The sequence below is a fragment of the Tachypleus tridentatus genome, chromosome 13 (assembly GCF_004210375.1).
Source record: "Tachypleus tridentatus isolate NWPU-2018 chromosome 13, ASM421037v1, whole genome shotgun sequence".
Lineage (NCBI taxonomy): Eukaryota > Metazoa > Arthropoda > Merostomata > Xiphosura > Limulidae > Tachypleus > Tachypleus tridentatus.
In genome coordinates this window covers 18,820,439-18,834,952 of record NC_134837.1, presented here as the reverse complement: position 1 = coordinate 18,834,952, position 14,514 = coordinate 18,820,439, and the positions used below count along the sequence as shown (strand labels likewise).

The 14,514-nt window shown below is 37.2% G+C and overlaps 1 protein-coding gene across 7 annotated transcripts in view; it reads left to right on the top strand.

Annotated features, from left to right (window-relative positions):
* The window catches only part of LOC143236754 (puratrophin-1-like), a 147,169-nt gene that overhangs the window by 118,213 nt on the left and 14,442 nt on the right, over positions 1 to 14,514 (top strand). For all 7 annotated transcript variants that reach the window (XM_076475247.1, XM_076475248.1, XM_076475246.1 and 4 more), the window contains 2 exons: positions 7,229 to 7,429; positions 8,527 to 8,730. In XM_076475247.1, the coding sequence (XP_076331362.1) occupies positions 7,229 to 7,429; positions 8,527 to 8,730 (405 nt within the window). The remainder of the gene's footprint in view (positions 1 to 7,228; positions 7,430 to 8,526; positions 8,731 to 14,514) is intronic.

Here is a 14,514-nt window from a genome sequence, read left to right as displayed (position 1 = left end):
GTCTTTTTTAATTAATTTAGGCTTTCGTTTAAAAACCTTGTGTTACACATTACTGATAATCAGGCACACTGCCGATGAGGAAACGGGAGAAGGAAGATTGAGTAAGAAAAAAAATGCGTTTCGTACTTTGAAGGCATGGATAAGAAGGTGGTGGTTGGATTTCTCCATCTGGACAAAGAAGAGCGGCCCTGGAGATGGTGGATGTTGTCGGCTAGCATAGCTGCCTTCTCTTTAGTCTATGATTTCAAACTTAGGGACGACGGATAACTGTGCGCGAAATTTAAAAAACAAACAAACGGAAATCCTCGTTGCAAACTGTAGCAGTATTTTCTTGTTATATCCTCACGTGATTATGGTCACATTGCAGTTTCGATCTTGTATCGAAGGTGACTACCATTCTACTAAAATTGAAATTACACAATTTTGAAACGTTTCCATGACTGATAATTTTGGGGGGTTGCATAAATATGATAAAAGAGTTGTTTTTTATGGTTCGAACGACTGTGGGGTGAAAGAGAGAACATTAGGTGTCTAGGCGCCACCATGATATTTGGTAACAGCTATGTTGAAATGGGCACTCGAATATGTTCGTGTGTGTCCCCTGCTTGTGCAGCGGGAAGTCCACAGAATTGCAACGCTAAAATCAGGGATTCGATTCCTTTCGATAGACTCATCAGATAGCACGATGTAACTTTGCTATGAGAAAACACAAACACTCACATGTCTGTGTGCATAACGTTGGAGAAATTTAGTTAACCAGTAAGGTTTCGAATGTTTGAGCCACAGCACGGATACTATAAATATAAAAAGCGACTTTCTGAACGCGCAAATCGTCTGGGAAGGTAACATAAGGCAATACTAGACGATACTCTTGTTGTTAACATAAATTTGACCAGTAGCAATAATTCGTCATGACGATAAAACCCATTTGTAGATAAAAATATATATTTAAAAACAGCTGGTATGGGTAGAGAAAGCACTATGTTGTTCGCTCCTGTACATAGAGTTTTCTATACCCATACTAGCCGTTTTTACATATATATATATTGACCAATAGCATTTCTTATCTAGTTTGTTGTCTGAATCAGTGCACCGTTGAAGAGTAAAATAGCAATAACTCAAACTTATTACAATACCAAATGTGCTCTTCTAGTGTTACGTATTATAATTTATCCCGATGAGTCTCCGATTTTTGTAAACGTATTACGATTTCAGGTAATGGAAAACTTGATTTTAAAAGTTATCAAATATTAATATGTATCAAATGTATCATATTTGCCAACATGACTGATACACATTTCTTTCTTAATATAAAGGGCCCGGCATGGCCTAGCGCGTTAAGGCGTGCGCTTCGTAATCTGAGGGTCGCGGGTTCGCGCCCGAGTCGCGACAAACATGCTCGCCCTCCTAGCCGTGGGGGCGTTATAATGTGACGGTCAATCCCACTATTCGTTGGTAAAAGAGTAGCCCAAGAGTTGGCGGTGGGTGGTGATGACTAGCTGCCTTCCCTCTAGTCTTACACTGCTAAATTAGGGACGGCTAGCACAGATAGCCCTCGAGTAGCTTTGTGCGAAATTCCAAAAAAAACCAAACCAAACTTAATATAAATATGTTCTCCCAGTGACATAGCGGTGTGTCTACTGACTCGCACCGCTAAAAACCGGGTTTCGATACTCGCGGTGGGCACAGGTAGATCATTGCATAACTTTGTGCTTAATTCTAAACACACAAAAACATAAATATAACATACAAACATAAAAACAGTAATTTATAATAACGGTTATTACAATTATTTTTTATTCAAAGGTTTTACAAATAAAATCGAGTCTTCTGTTTGATCTGGAATTGAATATTTTATCGACAGTTCATGAGGAATGGATTCTTTGTCCATACTTTGTTTAATTTTGTTAAACTTTATTGAAAGTATTCATCATTTGCAAGTACTTTGTTACGATTTACAAAAGTAGATACGCATTTACACTCACCATAGCTAAAAGCAAGCACAGGTATGTACATTTGTAAGTTACACTTCTAATTTATTATTCATACATATTACTATACTACAATGTGTTTACCTGAAAACAAGTGCAAGTTAAAGTTTAAAGAGTCTTATAATTACTGTCATAAAATGTTGGTTTGGCTTCTGTCCGGTTTGTTAGACCTGCTTCTCTGCACGTGTAACATGTATACTTGTATCACATGTCCAGGCATAGATGCTTTTTGATTATGTTTAATAGTATTGCCTGAAACACTTTAGACAGCTTTGACCACTGACCTTTGTGTTTATAGATTCTCATCACTTGCAAGATGCTGCTCTTTCACCTGCCATGGCTGGGATAACTTGTTACAGATCTCTTTTATGGATGTTCTTAGTACTCCAGATGATTTGTATTCTTCTTTCTTAATCAGTGTTCGTTATGTATAAGGGATAACTCAGTTCTTGGAAAGGACGGTTATATACTATTCCCAAAATGACTCGTATTCGGTGACATCATATTACCAAGAACAAAAAAACAAACTAAAGAATGTGAAAATGTAGTTCTGATACGTCCCATCCTTCTGTGACTTTATACTGATTTTGGTTGTGTAACATACTGATCTGCGTATTCTAAGTTATTTTGATGCAACTTCCTCAACTCTCTGTATTCAGAGGCCCATGCACAGAATGTTTGTAAAGAAGGGGGAAAGAGTTTTAATTTATGAGATCAAAAGCCAACACTAATTGTGCGAAACACAATCGCAAAGCATACTGATGCTATTTAGGGCCTGGGGGCATGCGACTGTTTCAAGCGTCATCAGAATCCTGTGTATAAAGCGTTAAATACCATAAAGAGCTGTGCAATAATTATATGAAGATATACGCCTCAAAACTATCGGGTTTGTTCGAATCCCTTTGAACTTTTCCTGCGTACGTGCGTGATTCACGTTTGATTAGGTGTGTAACTTCTAATGACGTATCTATGTCTACAGAAATTACTAATGTTTTCAGTTTGCTTGAGTAGAAATTTTTATTAGACTAAAACTTGTTGAAGTGTAATTCCAATAAGTTTCTCTGACAGGTAATATCACATTTTGCACAATTTTCTTTAAAAAAATGGACTTACCTGAGAAATTGCAGGGATTAATTGTCACGTTAGATAAAAACATGGAAAAAAGTTTTCAGTTAGAATAAGACGACACTTCTGTGCGATAGAAATATTCCATTAGAATACTTCATTCCTGTATAACAGGAAAAACATGTATGAAATTTAATCTAAAAAAAGGTATTGTGTTGGAACAAGACATTCCTGTATGTCAGAAAGGATACGTATTAAATCTAAAAACAAGTATTCTGTTAGAAGACACTACAACCAAAAGTATGAACAGACAGTAGTGCCCATGAGAATTACAAAACGTGCAATTTTACTCATTTTATACGAGTGCAGACTATAATGTAAGTTTACATTTCACTGTATTTAACGGTGAAGGTTTTTTCTTTTTTCTTCAGCTGAATAACATAGGATTCAGAACGTTACTGGCACGTCAGAGTCCTCCGTTATAAAAGCTAAAGTGATGTAAACAAGCCAACTTCCAGTAAAGATATACTGGCCTGTCATAGTTCATACTGATCGGTATTCTAATACAGACACATGAATATATTTCGACTTGGGCTTGGCATGGCCAGGTCGATTAAGGCGTTCGACTCGTAATCTGAGGGTCGCGGTTTCGAATCCCAGTCGCGCCAAACATGCTCTTCCTTTCAGTCGTGGGGGCGTTATAATGTGACGGTCAATCCCACTATTCGTTTATAGTGATGACCAGCTGCCTTCCCTCTAGTCTTACACTGCTAAATTAGGGACGGCTAGCGCAGTTAGCCCTCGTCTAACTTTGCGCGAAATTCAAAAACAAGCAAACAATATTTCGACTTGGACAGGCTAAAAGGCCGAGTTAGCGAGCCCTTAGGAGATAAAGTAGGAAATATGTAGGGCTATAGTCTCTTAAAACATTTTAAATCTAACAGCGATTTTTTTGCTGTTTCCCATATTCTGACAGAAGAAATACAGTAGTTTAATGGGACAGATGTTTGTAGCTGAATGGCCTAAGAGTAATATGAGTTCGTAATTCAAGTCTTTGCTCGTGATAGTCATGTCAGACAAACGTTGGTTGTAGCTGGAATCATGTGTACTCTGCCCTTCATGGCCAGGTGGGTTAAGGCGTGCGCGTCGTAACCTGAGGGTCGCGGGTTCGCATCCCAGTCACACCAAACATGCTCTCCCTTTCAGCCGTGGGGCGTTATAATGTGACTGTCAGTCCCACCATTCGTTGGTAAAAGAGTAGCCCAAGAGTTGGCGGTGGGTGGAGATGACTAGCTGCCTTCCCTCCAGTCTTACACTGCAAAATTAGGGACGACTAGCGCAGAGAGCCCTCAAGTAGCTTTGCGCGAAATGCTAAATCAAACAAACATGTGGACTGTCCAATATTTCTTATATAAATTATAGATATAACTAATATATTACACTTAACTACACGTGCGAACGCATATGATTGTCATTTTCAGTTACATTTCGTTCCCAACACAGACAAAGTATTGCCTTTTAAAAGATTTTAAGAAAAGATGTTAAAACTTTTCAAAACGTATAAAATCCATATCTGAAACATTTGCAATGCTCGGTTTTCGAGGTACTGTGCGTGACGTCATTGAACAGCATTATAATTTTATGTCGTAACACTAAAAAAAACAAAACAGGTCACTGAAAGTTTTAACGAGACAGATTTGTCTTTTTAAGATTACGAAAGTATTCCCCATCTTCCTAGTTCCAAATGCCCTATTGTATAATACGCTGTATTTCCATTTTTATACCAGGTTATTGTTTAACGCGTGCTGTCGTGTCACCTGGTTCCTGTAAGTGCCTGGCGAACGTGTACTGTAGTAATATCAGTTAGACATGGTGAAATCCACTAATGGTACATACGTAGAAGGCTACTAGCATGTCTATAAAAAATGATTCAAGATGTTTAAAACTGCATGTATGTATTTCCTTTGTTACTTTATTATTAAATTATAAAATAGAAAATGTAATTTTGGACCATCCTGCATAATATTTGGACAGTTGTAAAGACATTTCTGCTGGAAATGTCGTATCCAAGGACGTCACCAACGTTTGTATATTTAACTTTTAATTTTAAAGCCTAAATAACTTTTTGGTGCATAGAATGAAAACTGTAACCATTCTACTCTACGATTACTGGCGTAATTGGAAATTACGTACGCGTTTATTATTGCGTCTGGTAATTGTGCGGCCTATGAAGAACAATTATAAGTTTGAAGAGAAACAAATGTACAGTAAGTCTTTTTGTCTGCAATAAGTAGACGTTTAACTAAGTTGAAGGTATTCGAGACTGCATCTTTTAATTACCGGATTCTGACGACCAAAAGGTTTTACAAACATCACACAGTTAACTAGATAGTGTTATCTGTGTTTACAATTAAAGTAAAAGGAAGGCACAATAAAGGTGAGTTTAATTTCTATTTCTGTACAATTTTCCTCGGTTAAAAACTGAGTATTTTATGTTCTATATTGTTATTAACAGCATGAGAGAAACATCAGCTGGAACATTTTCTGTTACAACCGTTTTTCTAGAATTAAAAGTTTATGGAAATGAGTTTTTAATTAATATATACCTTACATGGAAGTATAGAAATAACACTTTAGAACTGAGAGGATGTGCATATATATATAATATTACCTATAGTTCATTCTTTGGTAGAGTATTACTTTAGAAATTATATCATTTACTGAAATCTCTTCTTTAAAATGTCGGATAAATGAATTGTCTTTCTTTTAGTACTTCGTGTTAACAATTGTAATATGGTAACGTAGAAATGACGTTGTGTTTCTTTTAACATCACGTCTTAACAACTGTATTTTAGTATGGTAACGTAGAAATGACAGTTGTGTTTCTTTTAATAGTACGTCTTAAAAACTGTATTTTAGTATGGTAACGTAGAAATAACAGTTGTGTTTCTTTTAAAAGTACGTCTTAACAACTGTATTTTTGTATGGTAACGTAGAAATGACAGTTGTGTTTCTTTTAACATCACGTCTTAACAACTGTATTTTGGTATGGTAACGTGGAAATGACAGTTGTGTTTCTTTTAACATCACGTCTTAACAACTGTATTTTGGTATGGTAACGTAGAAATAACAGTTGTGTTTCTTTTAATAGTACGTCTTAACAACTGTATTTTGGTATGGTAACGTAGAAATGACAGTTGTGTTTCTTTTAACATCACGTCTTAACAACTGTATTTTAGTATGGTAACGTAGAAATGACAGTTGTGTTTCTTTTAACATCACGTCTTAACAACTGTATTTTAGTATGGTAACGTAGAAATGACAGTTGTGTTTCTTTTAATATCACGTCTTAACAACTGTATTTTAGTATGGTAACGTAGAAATGACAGTTTTGTTTCTTTTAATAGTACGTCTTAACAACTGTATTTTGGTATGGTAACGTAGAAATGACAGTTGTGTTTCTTTTAATAGTACGTCTTAACAACTGTATTTTAGTATGGTAACGTAGAAATGACAGTTGTGTTTCTTTTAACATCACGTCTTAACAACTGTATTTTAGTATGGTAACGTAGAAATGACAGTTGTGTTTCTTTTAACATCACGTCTTAACAACTGTATTTTAGTATGGTAACGTAGAAATGACAGTTTTGTTTCTTTTAATAGTACGTCTTAACAACTGTATTTTGGTATGGTAACGTAGAAATGACAGTTGTGTTTCTTTTAATAGTACGTCTTAACAACTGTATTTTAGTATGGTAACGTAGAAATGACAGTTGTGTTTCTTTTAACATCACGTCTTAACAACTGTATTTTAGTATGGTAACGTAGAAATGACAGTTGTGTTTCTTTTAACATCACGTCTTAACAACTGTATTTTAGTATGGAAACGTGGAAATGACAGTTGTGTTTCTTTTAACATCACGTCTTAACAACTGTATTTTAATATGGTAACGTAGAAATGACAGTTGTGTTTCTTTTAACATCACGTCTTAACAACTGTATTTTAGTATGGTAACGTAGAAATGACAGTTGTGTTTCTTTTAATAGTACGTCTTAACAACTGTATTTTGGTATGGTAACGTAGAAATAACAGTTGTGTTTCTTTTAATAGTACGTCTTAACAACTGTATTTTAGTATGGTAACGTAGAAATGACAGTTGTGTTTCTTTTAGCGTCAAATTGAAAAAGGTAATGACTTGATGGAAGAAGCGTCCACATTCGAACCCATGTCCAGATCCTCTGGTGGTGAACATCATGGGGTGCAAACGTTGGCGTCTTCGCTGGCGAAACATTTATACGATTTTACAGAGCGTCTTGATGACACACGAGAAAGGCTGGAAGACAGCACCAAATGTTACAGCCTCCTAGACCGGGTAATGTATGGGAACGAAATTTCATTTTCGAAAAAACAAAAGTATTTCCTTCGAGGCAGTGAAAGCTTTTAAATATGTTTGACAAAAACTTTGTTTTGATCGTTAATTGAGGACAGGTAATAAAATGTAAAAACTAACAATGCAATCAATGTATATATAGTTGTTTTAATTTTTTCTGTATTTAAAACAGATTAAAAACAGAAAATTCCAGTAATCTACCTTTTACTCTGCATATTTAAATACTGATTCAGTTTTACTAAAGTTTCAGTTCTTGATGAATGGTAAAGAAAACAAATATGACTGCTCTAACTACTTGATCTCTTAAGAAAAATACAACTTTGGAGGGTTTTTTTTTTTTAATATTGTTGTCAGTTTTACTGAAGAAACATCTGGCTATGCTAGCCAGATAAACACAGTTTAGAAATTTCGAATAGTGTTGTCAACAATATTGAAAAATATGTTGTCATGTTAACTGGAAAAATACAGCTTTGAGGTTTTTAATATTGTTGTCAGATTTATTGAAGATACATCATCATTAGCTAGAGAAACACAGTTTAAAAGTTTTTTTTATTGCATTATCAGATTTACTTAAGAAACATCTGGTCATGTTAACCAGAAAAACACCAATTAGAGGTTTGGGTTAGTGTTGTCAAGTCTGTTGAAGAAACATCTCATCATGAGAAATATGCATTTGAAGATTTTGGTATTGTCATTATATAATTACTAAAGAAGAAACTAACTAGGCCTACTTCCATAGGTGTGTGCATTCTATAGTACAAGGATCAGTTGTTAGAAATAAATCACTAATTAACAAATAAGTGTCAAAACCAAACTAAATACAGATAACTGAATTCCTCAGTTGTGATTTAAAGTTTGCATTTATGAAGAAATATTAAAAGTTCTGCATCATCAAAGAAAAAAGTTTGATACATCTTTATGTACAGTAATTGAATATAATGTTATGTGTATCTTATCGTTTTTCTGTAAGCTATAACAAGTGATGTTCATGCGACTTGGTAATGTATTATTATTATTTTTTCTCTTACTATGAACAATAATGCTTGTATTACTGATATTGTAAGTTTTGTTTCATTTAGGCTTATGAATGGGCAGTAGAGACAATGAAATTTGTATCTTGTCTGAAAATAGAGAAGACAACAAGTTCTAAGGAACTGATAAAACTATTTAAGTCACTTCAAGACTATATAGACAACAATCCACCAATTAGTGAGGAAATATTCCATGAAATAATAAGCTTGGCCACAAGACTAGAGAATGAAAGCCTTCTTGAGCAGTGTAAAGTAAGTTTACAGTCATTACTCACAAAATAGGCCTAACTAACATTTGTGTTATATATAATTTATATCAACAGCAGCCATCATAGAGTTGTAGCACTAAGAATGTAATGGGATACCAAACCTGGCAGTGACCAATTTATACCTATCATGAATACTGTAAATAAATTACACCCCCTATTGGTATGGGTTCTTGTATGTGGTGAGGGGACCTCCCAGGGTAGATTCTGTTCTTTCAGTTTACCTTCTTTGGGATCTAAATATTCACCCATGTGTTTGCCGTGTGTGGTGACCCATGAAGGGGAGAAGAGGATCCTGGTGGTTGAGGGGTCCAACCCTAACACACCACTTTGGCCTTGAATTCCTGTAGAAGAGCTGCCTTGGGGTGTCCCCCCTTGAGTCAGTTGACTGGTTCATTTAAGCTGGGATCAATCAAGCACCAATGTTGGATGTTCTCAACAGGTGTTGTGGACATTGTATCTGATGCTGATGTTTGGATATAGTGCCCATGAAACTTTGGCATTGCTGCAGTGTCCTTGTTTGGCATTGTAGTGTGTCCCCTCATAGGGCACCATGGTGGGTGGGGTCAGTGGGCACCAAAATATTCCTTTTCTATTATGGATCCTCCAAATAAAAACTTAAATAAAATAGTGAAAAAACAGTTCATAGGTAAACGACCAGGTCTTGAAGATTCTGAGCAGCAATCTTTAACATCTTTAACACCTGTTGAACTTCATTTTCTTATCCTACATTTTTTTTCAGACAAACCTTTAGGGCAGATGTATCCGTTTTTCATTCAGAAGGGTCTAGAGGGACTTTCTGGCTCTCCAAAGTCAGTAAAGAAGCTCTGATCCACATCTCAACACAGTGAACTTCTCTTGTATTCAAAGGTGATTAAAGATATACCTATTAAAGTTACACCTCATGTTACTTTGATTTCATCATGAGCAGTTATTGCTGAGAGGGATTTGAAGAACATCCCCGAGTCAGAGATTCTCACTGGTTTTCTCCACCCAAGGTGTTTCTGCAATGAGGTGTATTTCCACTCCGCAAAGATGGAATAACGATGCTGACCAATGTCCTCATTCTGACATTTACAACACCACGTGTACCTGCCACTATCAAGGCAGGTTGTCTTAACTGCAGGGTACAGCCATACATTCCAAACCCTCTCTGATGTGTCCATTGTCAGCAGTTTGGTCACTCAAAGACATCATTTCATGGTTCCTTGACATGGGCTTGTTGCAGTGGCAAGGACCACGTAGTCTGTGAGGGTGAAACGGACCCTTGCTGTGTCAATTGCAATGGTTCTCACCTGTCCCACTTTTGTTCTTGCCTTAAATGGTTGGAAGAAAAAGAGATGCAGCATTTGAAAATAATTCAAAATATAACTTACCTTGAGGCATGAAAGTTGCTCCCCATCACTTCATCTCAGAGGTATGCTGCTCCACTTCGTTCCACTACTATAGTGGGAGTCCAGAAGGATCTCTCTTTGCTTCCAAAAGAATTGTTCTCAAACCAAATGAAACATCTTTTGATCTCCATGGTTTAAAAAAAATTGATGAATCAACCTTGACACTCATCTCTGTCTCTAACAGACATTCCAGCAAATCCCAAGATCCACTTCTTTTGGTTCTGGGTATGGGCATTTCCTCAGGTATATCTTCTTCTCCCACTCCAAGATGCAAAACAATCATTAGTTCACATCCTCAGTTGCTAGAATCCACTTTCAAAAGCAAAGACCTGTCCAATCAACTCAGGGCAATAAGGAAAAAAAAGACATGGTCATAAATAGAAGGGTTCTCCACTCAATTTGCCTACACATAAATGAAATTGACCACCTTGATACAATGGAACTATCGAGGTTTACATTATAATCTGGGTGACATCGAAATACTGGTTGCTTCCTATCATTCTATATGTATTTCTTTGCAGGAAACATTTCTGAAACCTGGCGATACAGTCACCTTTTCAACTTTTTTTTTTGTACATAAATGACAGGTTGTTTGATAGTCGGGTGCATGAAGGGGTGGCACTGTTGATTGATCAGCATGTGCCCACCCTGTCTTTGCTGCTTGACACACCTTTGGAGGTTGTAGCCATCTGTGTTTCCTTGGGTTGTATCATCACTGTTTGTTCTCTCTCTATGGTGCCTGGAGATTCCTATGATCAATCACACCTTGATGCTCTTAATAAACTGTTGCTATTGATCTCTCAGTTTGCTCCCCTTCACTATTCTCCCACATTTCATGGAGGGTTGACAATAATCCGTGAGGTAGTGATCATTTTCCAATAATTTTGAGAGAGATTGGCCATGGTCCATGCCTCCTGACCCTCGTCCCCTGGTGGAAGCTGGATCAAGCAAACTAGCCCTCCTTTACTGCTCTCACAGAACTTGATCCTGCCATCATGTGTAAACCATCAGTAGACGATTGTGTGGCAGCAGTAACTGACTGTATTATACAGGCAACTGTTCAATGTATTCCTAAAACCTTGACACATTTTCCATGATATTCTCATTAGTAGTGAAATACTGCCTGCTACATGGCATGGAAAGCTCATAAACAGGCCTAGGATACTTTTCATAGATGTTCCACTCTCTCACATCACATCACTTTCCAGCAGGCCCATGCACATGTTCGGTGGGTAAGATGTCAAAGCCAGAGGGAATCTTAGATTTAGATCACAACCAGCATATCTTTTACCACAAGTTTCAAAGTCATATGGGACAAGATTCTAAAGGTCAGTGGGCAATATAATTCTGTCCCCCCCCTTGATCTTGCTCTCTGGCCAGGAAGTAGTTGATACCCGGAGCATCACTGATAGTCTAGGTGAAAGCTTTTGCTGGGTATCTAGCACTTCTGCTTCTTCCTCCACCTTCTTAGCCATCAAGACTCCGGCAGAGCAATCACCTCTTTCTTTTTGAGCTGATTGTCTCTAAGACTATAATTATCCCTTTATGCTGGTGGAACTTAAACTGGCCCTACATTGGACTGGCAGCACATTGGTAGGACCTGATGATGTACACTATGAAATGGTGTGCCATCTGTCTCCTGCTTCTCTTGCTATTTTTCTGATTATTTTTAAGCAGATCTGGCAGGAGAATGTTTTTCCTGATGCCTGCTGCCAGCCTATTGTCCTACCTTTCTCTAAGTCTGGGAAGGATCCCAAGATTTCTTCAAACTACCATCCAATTGCTTTGATGAGCTGTCTCTTTAAGTCATTAGGAAGGATGGTTAATGCTCATCTTGTTTGGTTCCTCTAATCAAACAACCTCCTATTGCCCACCCAGTGTGGGTTCCTACTACAGCACTCCACCATGGACCACCTGATTTGACTTGAAACGTCAATCAGAGAAGCCTTTCTCAAACAACAACATCTTGTATCAATATTCTTTGACATTGAGAAGGCTTATGATACAACATGGAGGTTTGGCATTTTGTGAGACCTCCATATATATATGGGTTACGTGGCCATTTGCCCATTTGTATTAAAATTTTTTAAATGGACAGGAAATTCCAAGTTCGTGTGGGTTCGACACTTTCCCATTTTTTTCTATAGGAACTTGGAATCCCTCAGGGCTATGTTTTGAGTGTCACACTTTTCAGTATAATGATTAATGCCATCTCTGAACAACTCCCTCTTACTTTTGCAAACAGGTTCTATGTTGATGACTTTCACATTTCATGTCAGGAATCGAACATGAGGTATGTTGAGCAGCAGCTACAGATTTCCCTCATTTGTTTACTGAAATGGACCACATCAAACAACCTTAACTTATCTCTCTCTAGGACTGTTTGCATGCAATTTTGCTGCTAACAGGTATTCATCCTGATCCTGAACTCCGTATTGATGAAGTTGTGCTGCTTGTGGCCCCTGAGACAAAGTTCTTGAGGCTTATCTTTGGCCGTAAGCTGATTTTTACACTACACATCAAGCAGCTACAGATCAAATGTACAAGAGCATTGAACATCCATGTCCTCTCTTCTACCACTTGGGGAGCAGATTAATGTTCTATGCTAAAGATATATCATGTTCTTATTTAATGAAAACTCGACTATGGATCACTGGTCTATGGCTCTGCCAGGACTTCGGCCTTAAAAATTCTGGACCTCATTCACCAACAAGGACTTCAGCTCTGCACTGGGGCTTTCTGCACTTCCCCAGCTCAGAGCATATACATTTTCATGAACCTTCTTTGCACCTTTGATGTTTGCAACTATCTTTACTGTATGCTATGAAACTTCTTTCCTTACCAAAGCATCCAGCCTGGGGTTGTTTTCCTTTTTCAGTGGGTCATGCTTTTTCAGAACAGACAATCTACCATTGCTCCTTTTTGACCTTTGTATCCAGGTACAGTTGGATGGATTGGGTCTATACTTGGATAACATTGCTGTATCCACTGGTCAGCCCATCCCACCATGGCTTCTTACAGTCCCCAAATGTGACCTGTCTTTAAGTCATCTGAGAAAAGCAGGCACTCCCAATTGGAAATACTGTCTATTATTTGCTGAACATCTTTCAAACCATCCTTCCATTCCTACTTTATACAGATGGTTCAAAATCTGATAACTGTGTGGGCTCTGCTATGGTTTGTTGTGGTTTAGTGGTTGCACACAAAATTCCCTTTACAGATTTTGTGTTTACTGCTGAACTGTACACCATTTCTCTTGCCCTGGATCACATAGAAGCTAAGCAATACTCAAATTGCACTATTTATACTGACTTGATTAGTTCTATATTGGCCTTGAAATCATTTTACATTAGTTCACACCCTGTTCTCACTGATATTCAAAACCGACTGGCCCATTTCTCTTTAACACCTGCTTCTATCCAGTTTTTTCTGGATACCGGGCGACGTTGATATTTGCAGGAATGAGCTTGTTGATACTGCAGCTAAATCTGTCTGCTCTGGCACTATCACTGCTGTGCCTGTTCCATACATGGACTATAGTCCTGTATTTAAGGCTCGCTTCCATGCCAGTTGGCAGTCGATTTGGAGTGAGCAATGTGAAAACAAGCTTTTCCAAATAAAACCCTCTATTGGACTTTGGCCATCTTGCTTTCGTAAGGATTGAAAAGAGGAAGTTGTTCTAACTAGACTACGCATTGGTCACAGTTTTTAATCATCGTTTTCTTTTATCTGGGACTGACTGATGCTCTCAGGTCACAACAAGCCACATTTTACTGTCTTGCCGTTGTTATGACTCTCAATGACGACGCCATTTTAAACATGTTCTGTCCCAAGGTTTATCCGTAACGTTAGACAGTGTTATTGGTGACGGTGAAACCTTGGAAATGGTTTTAGTTTTTTAAGGTCATTAATCTTTTTAATATTATTTAAGTTTTTTAATTTATACATTAAACTTTTTTTAATGTGATTCCCTTTTAAGAATCAAAATCCATTTAGTTCAATTTGAAATTAGAAAATGGCCATAATGTCAAATAACTCAAAACCAGGACTGGAAAAGCCAGCTTCAGGTGGTTATCACTGCTGTTTGAGCTACCTGTTAGTTATCCTGGCAACTTATAATCAAAATTTTGCTAAAAGTCTTTTAAAACTTTTATTAATTTACTTTCCAAAAATGGCCATAATGATAAATAACTCAGAACCAAGACTGGAGAGGCCATCTTCAGGTGACTAATGTTGGTTTTTGAACTTAATTGTTAGTCTTCCTAGCATTTTGATAATTACATTTATGCTACAGAAAGTCCTTTACAACTTGTATTACTGCAGTTTTTCTCTTACTGCTGTAGACTAGATGTAAACATTGGTTTTATGTTTTATAT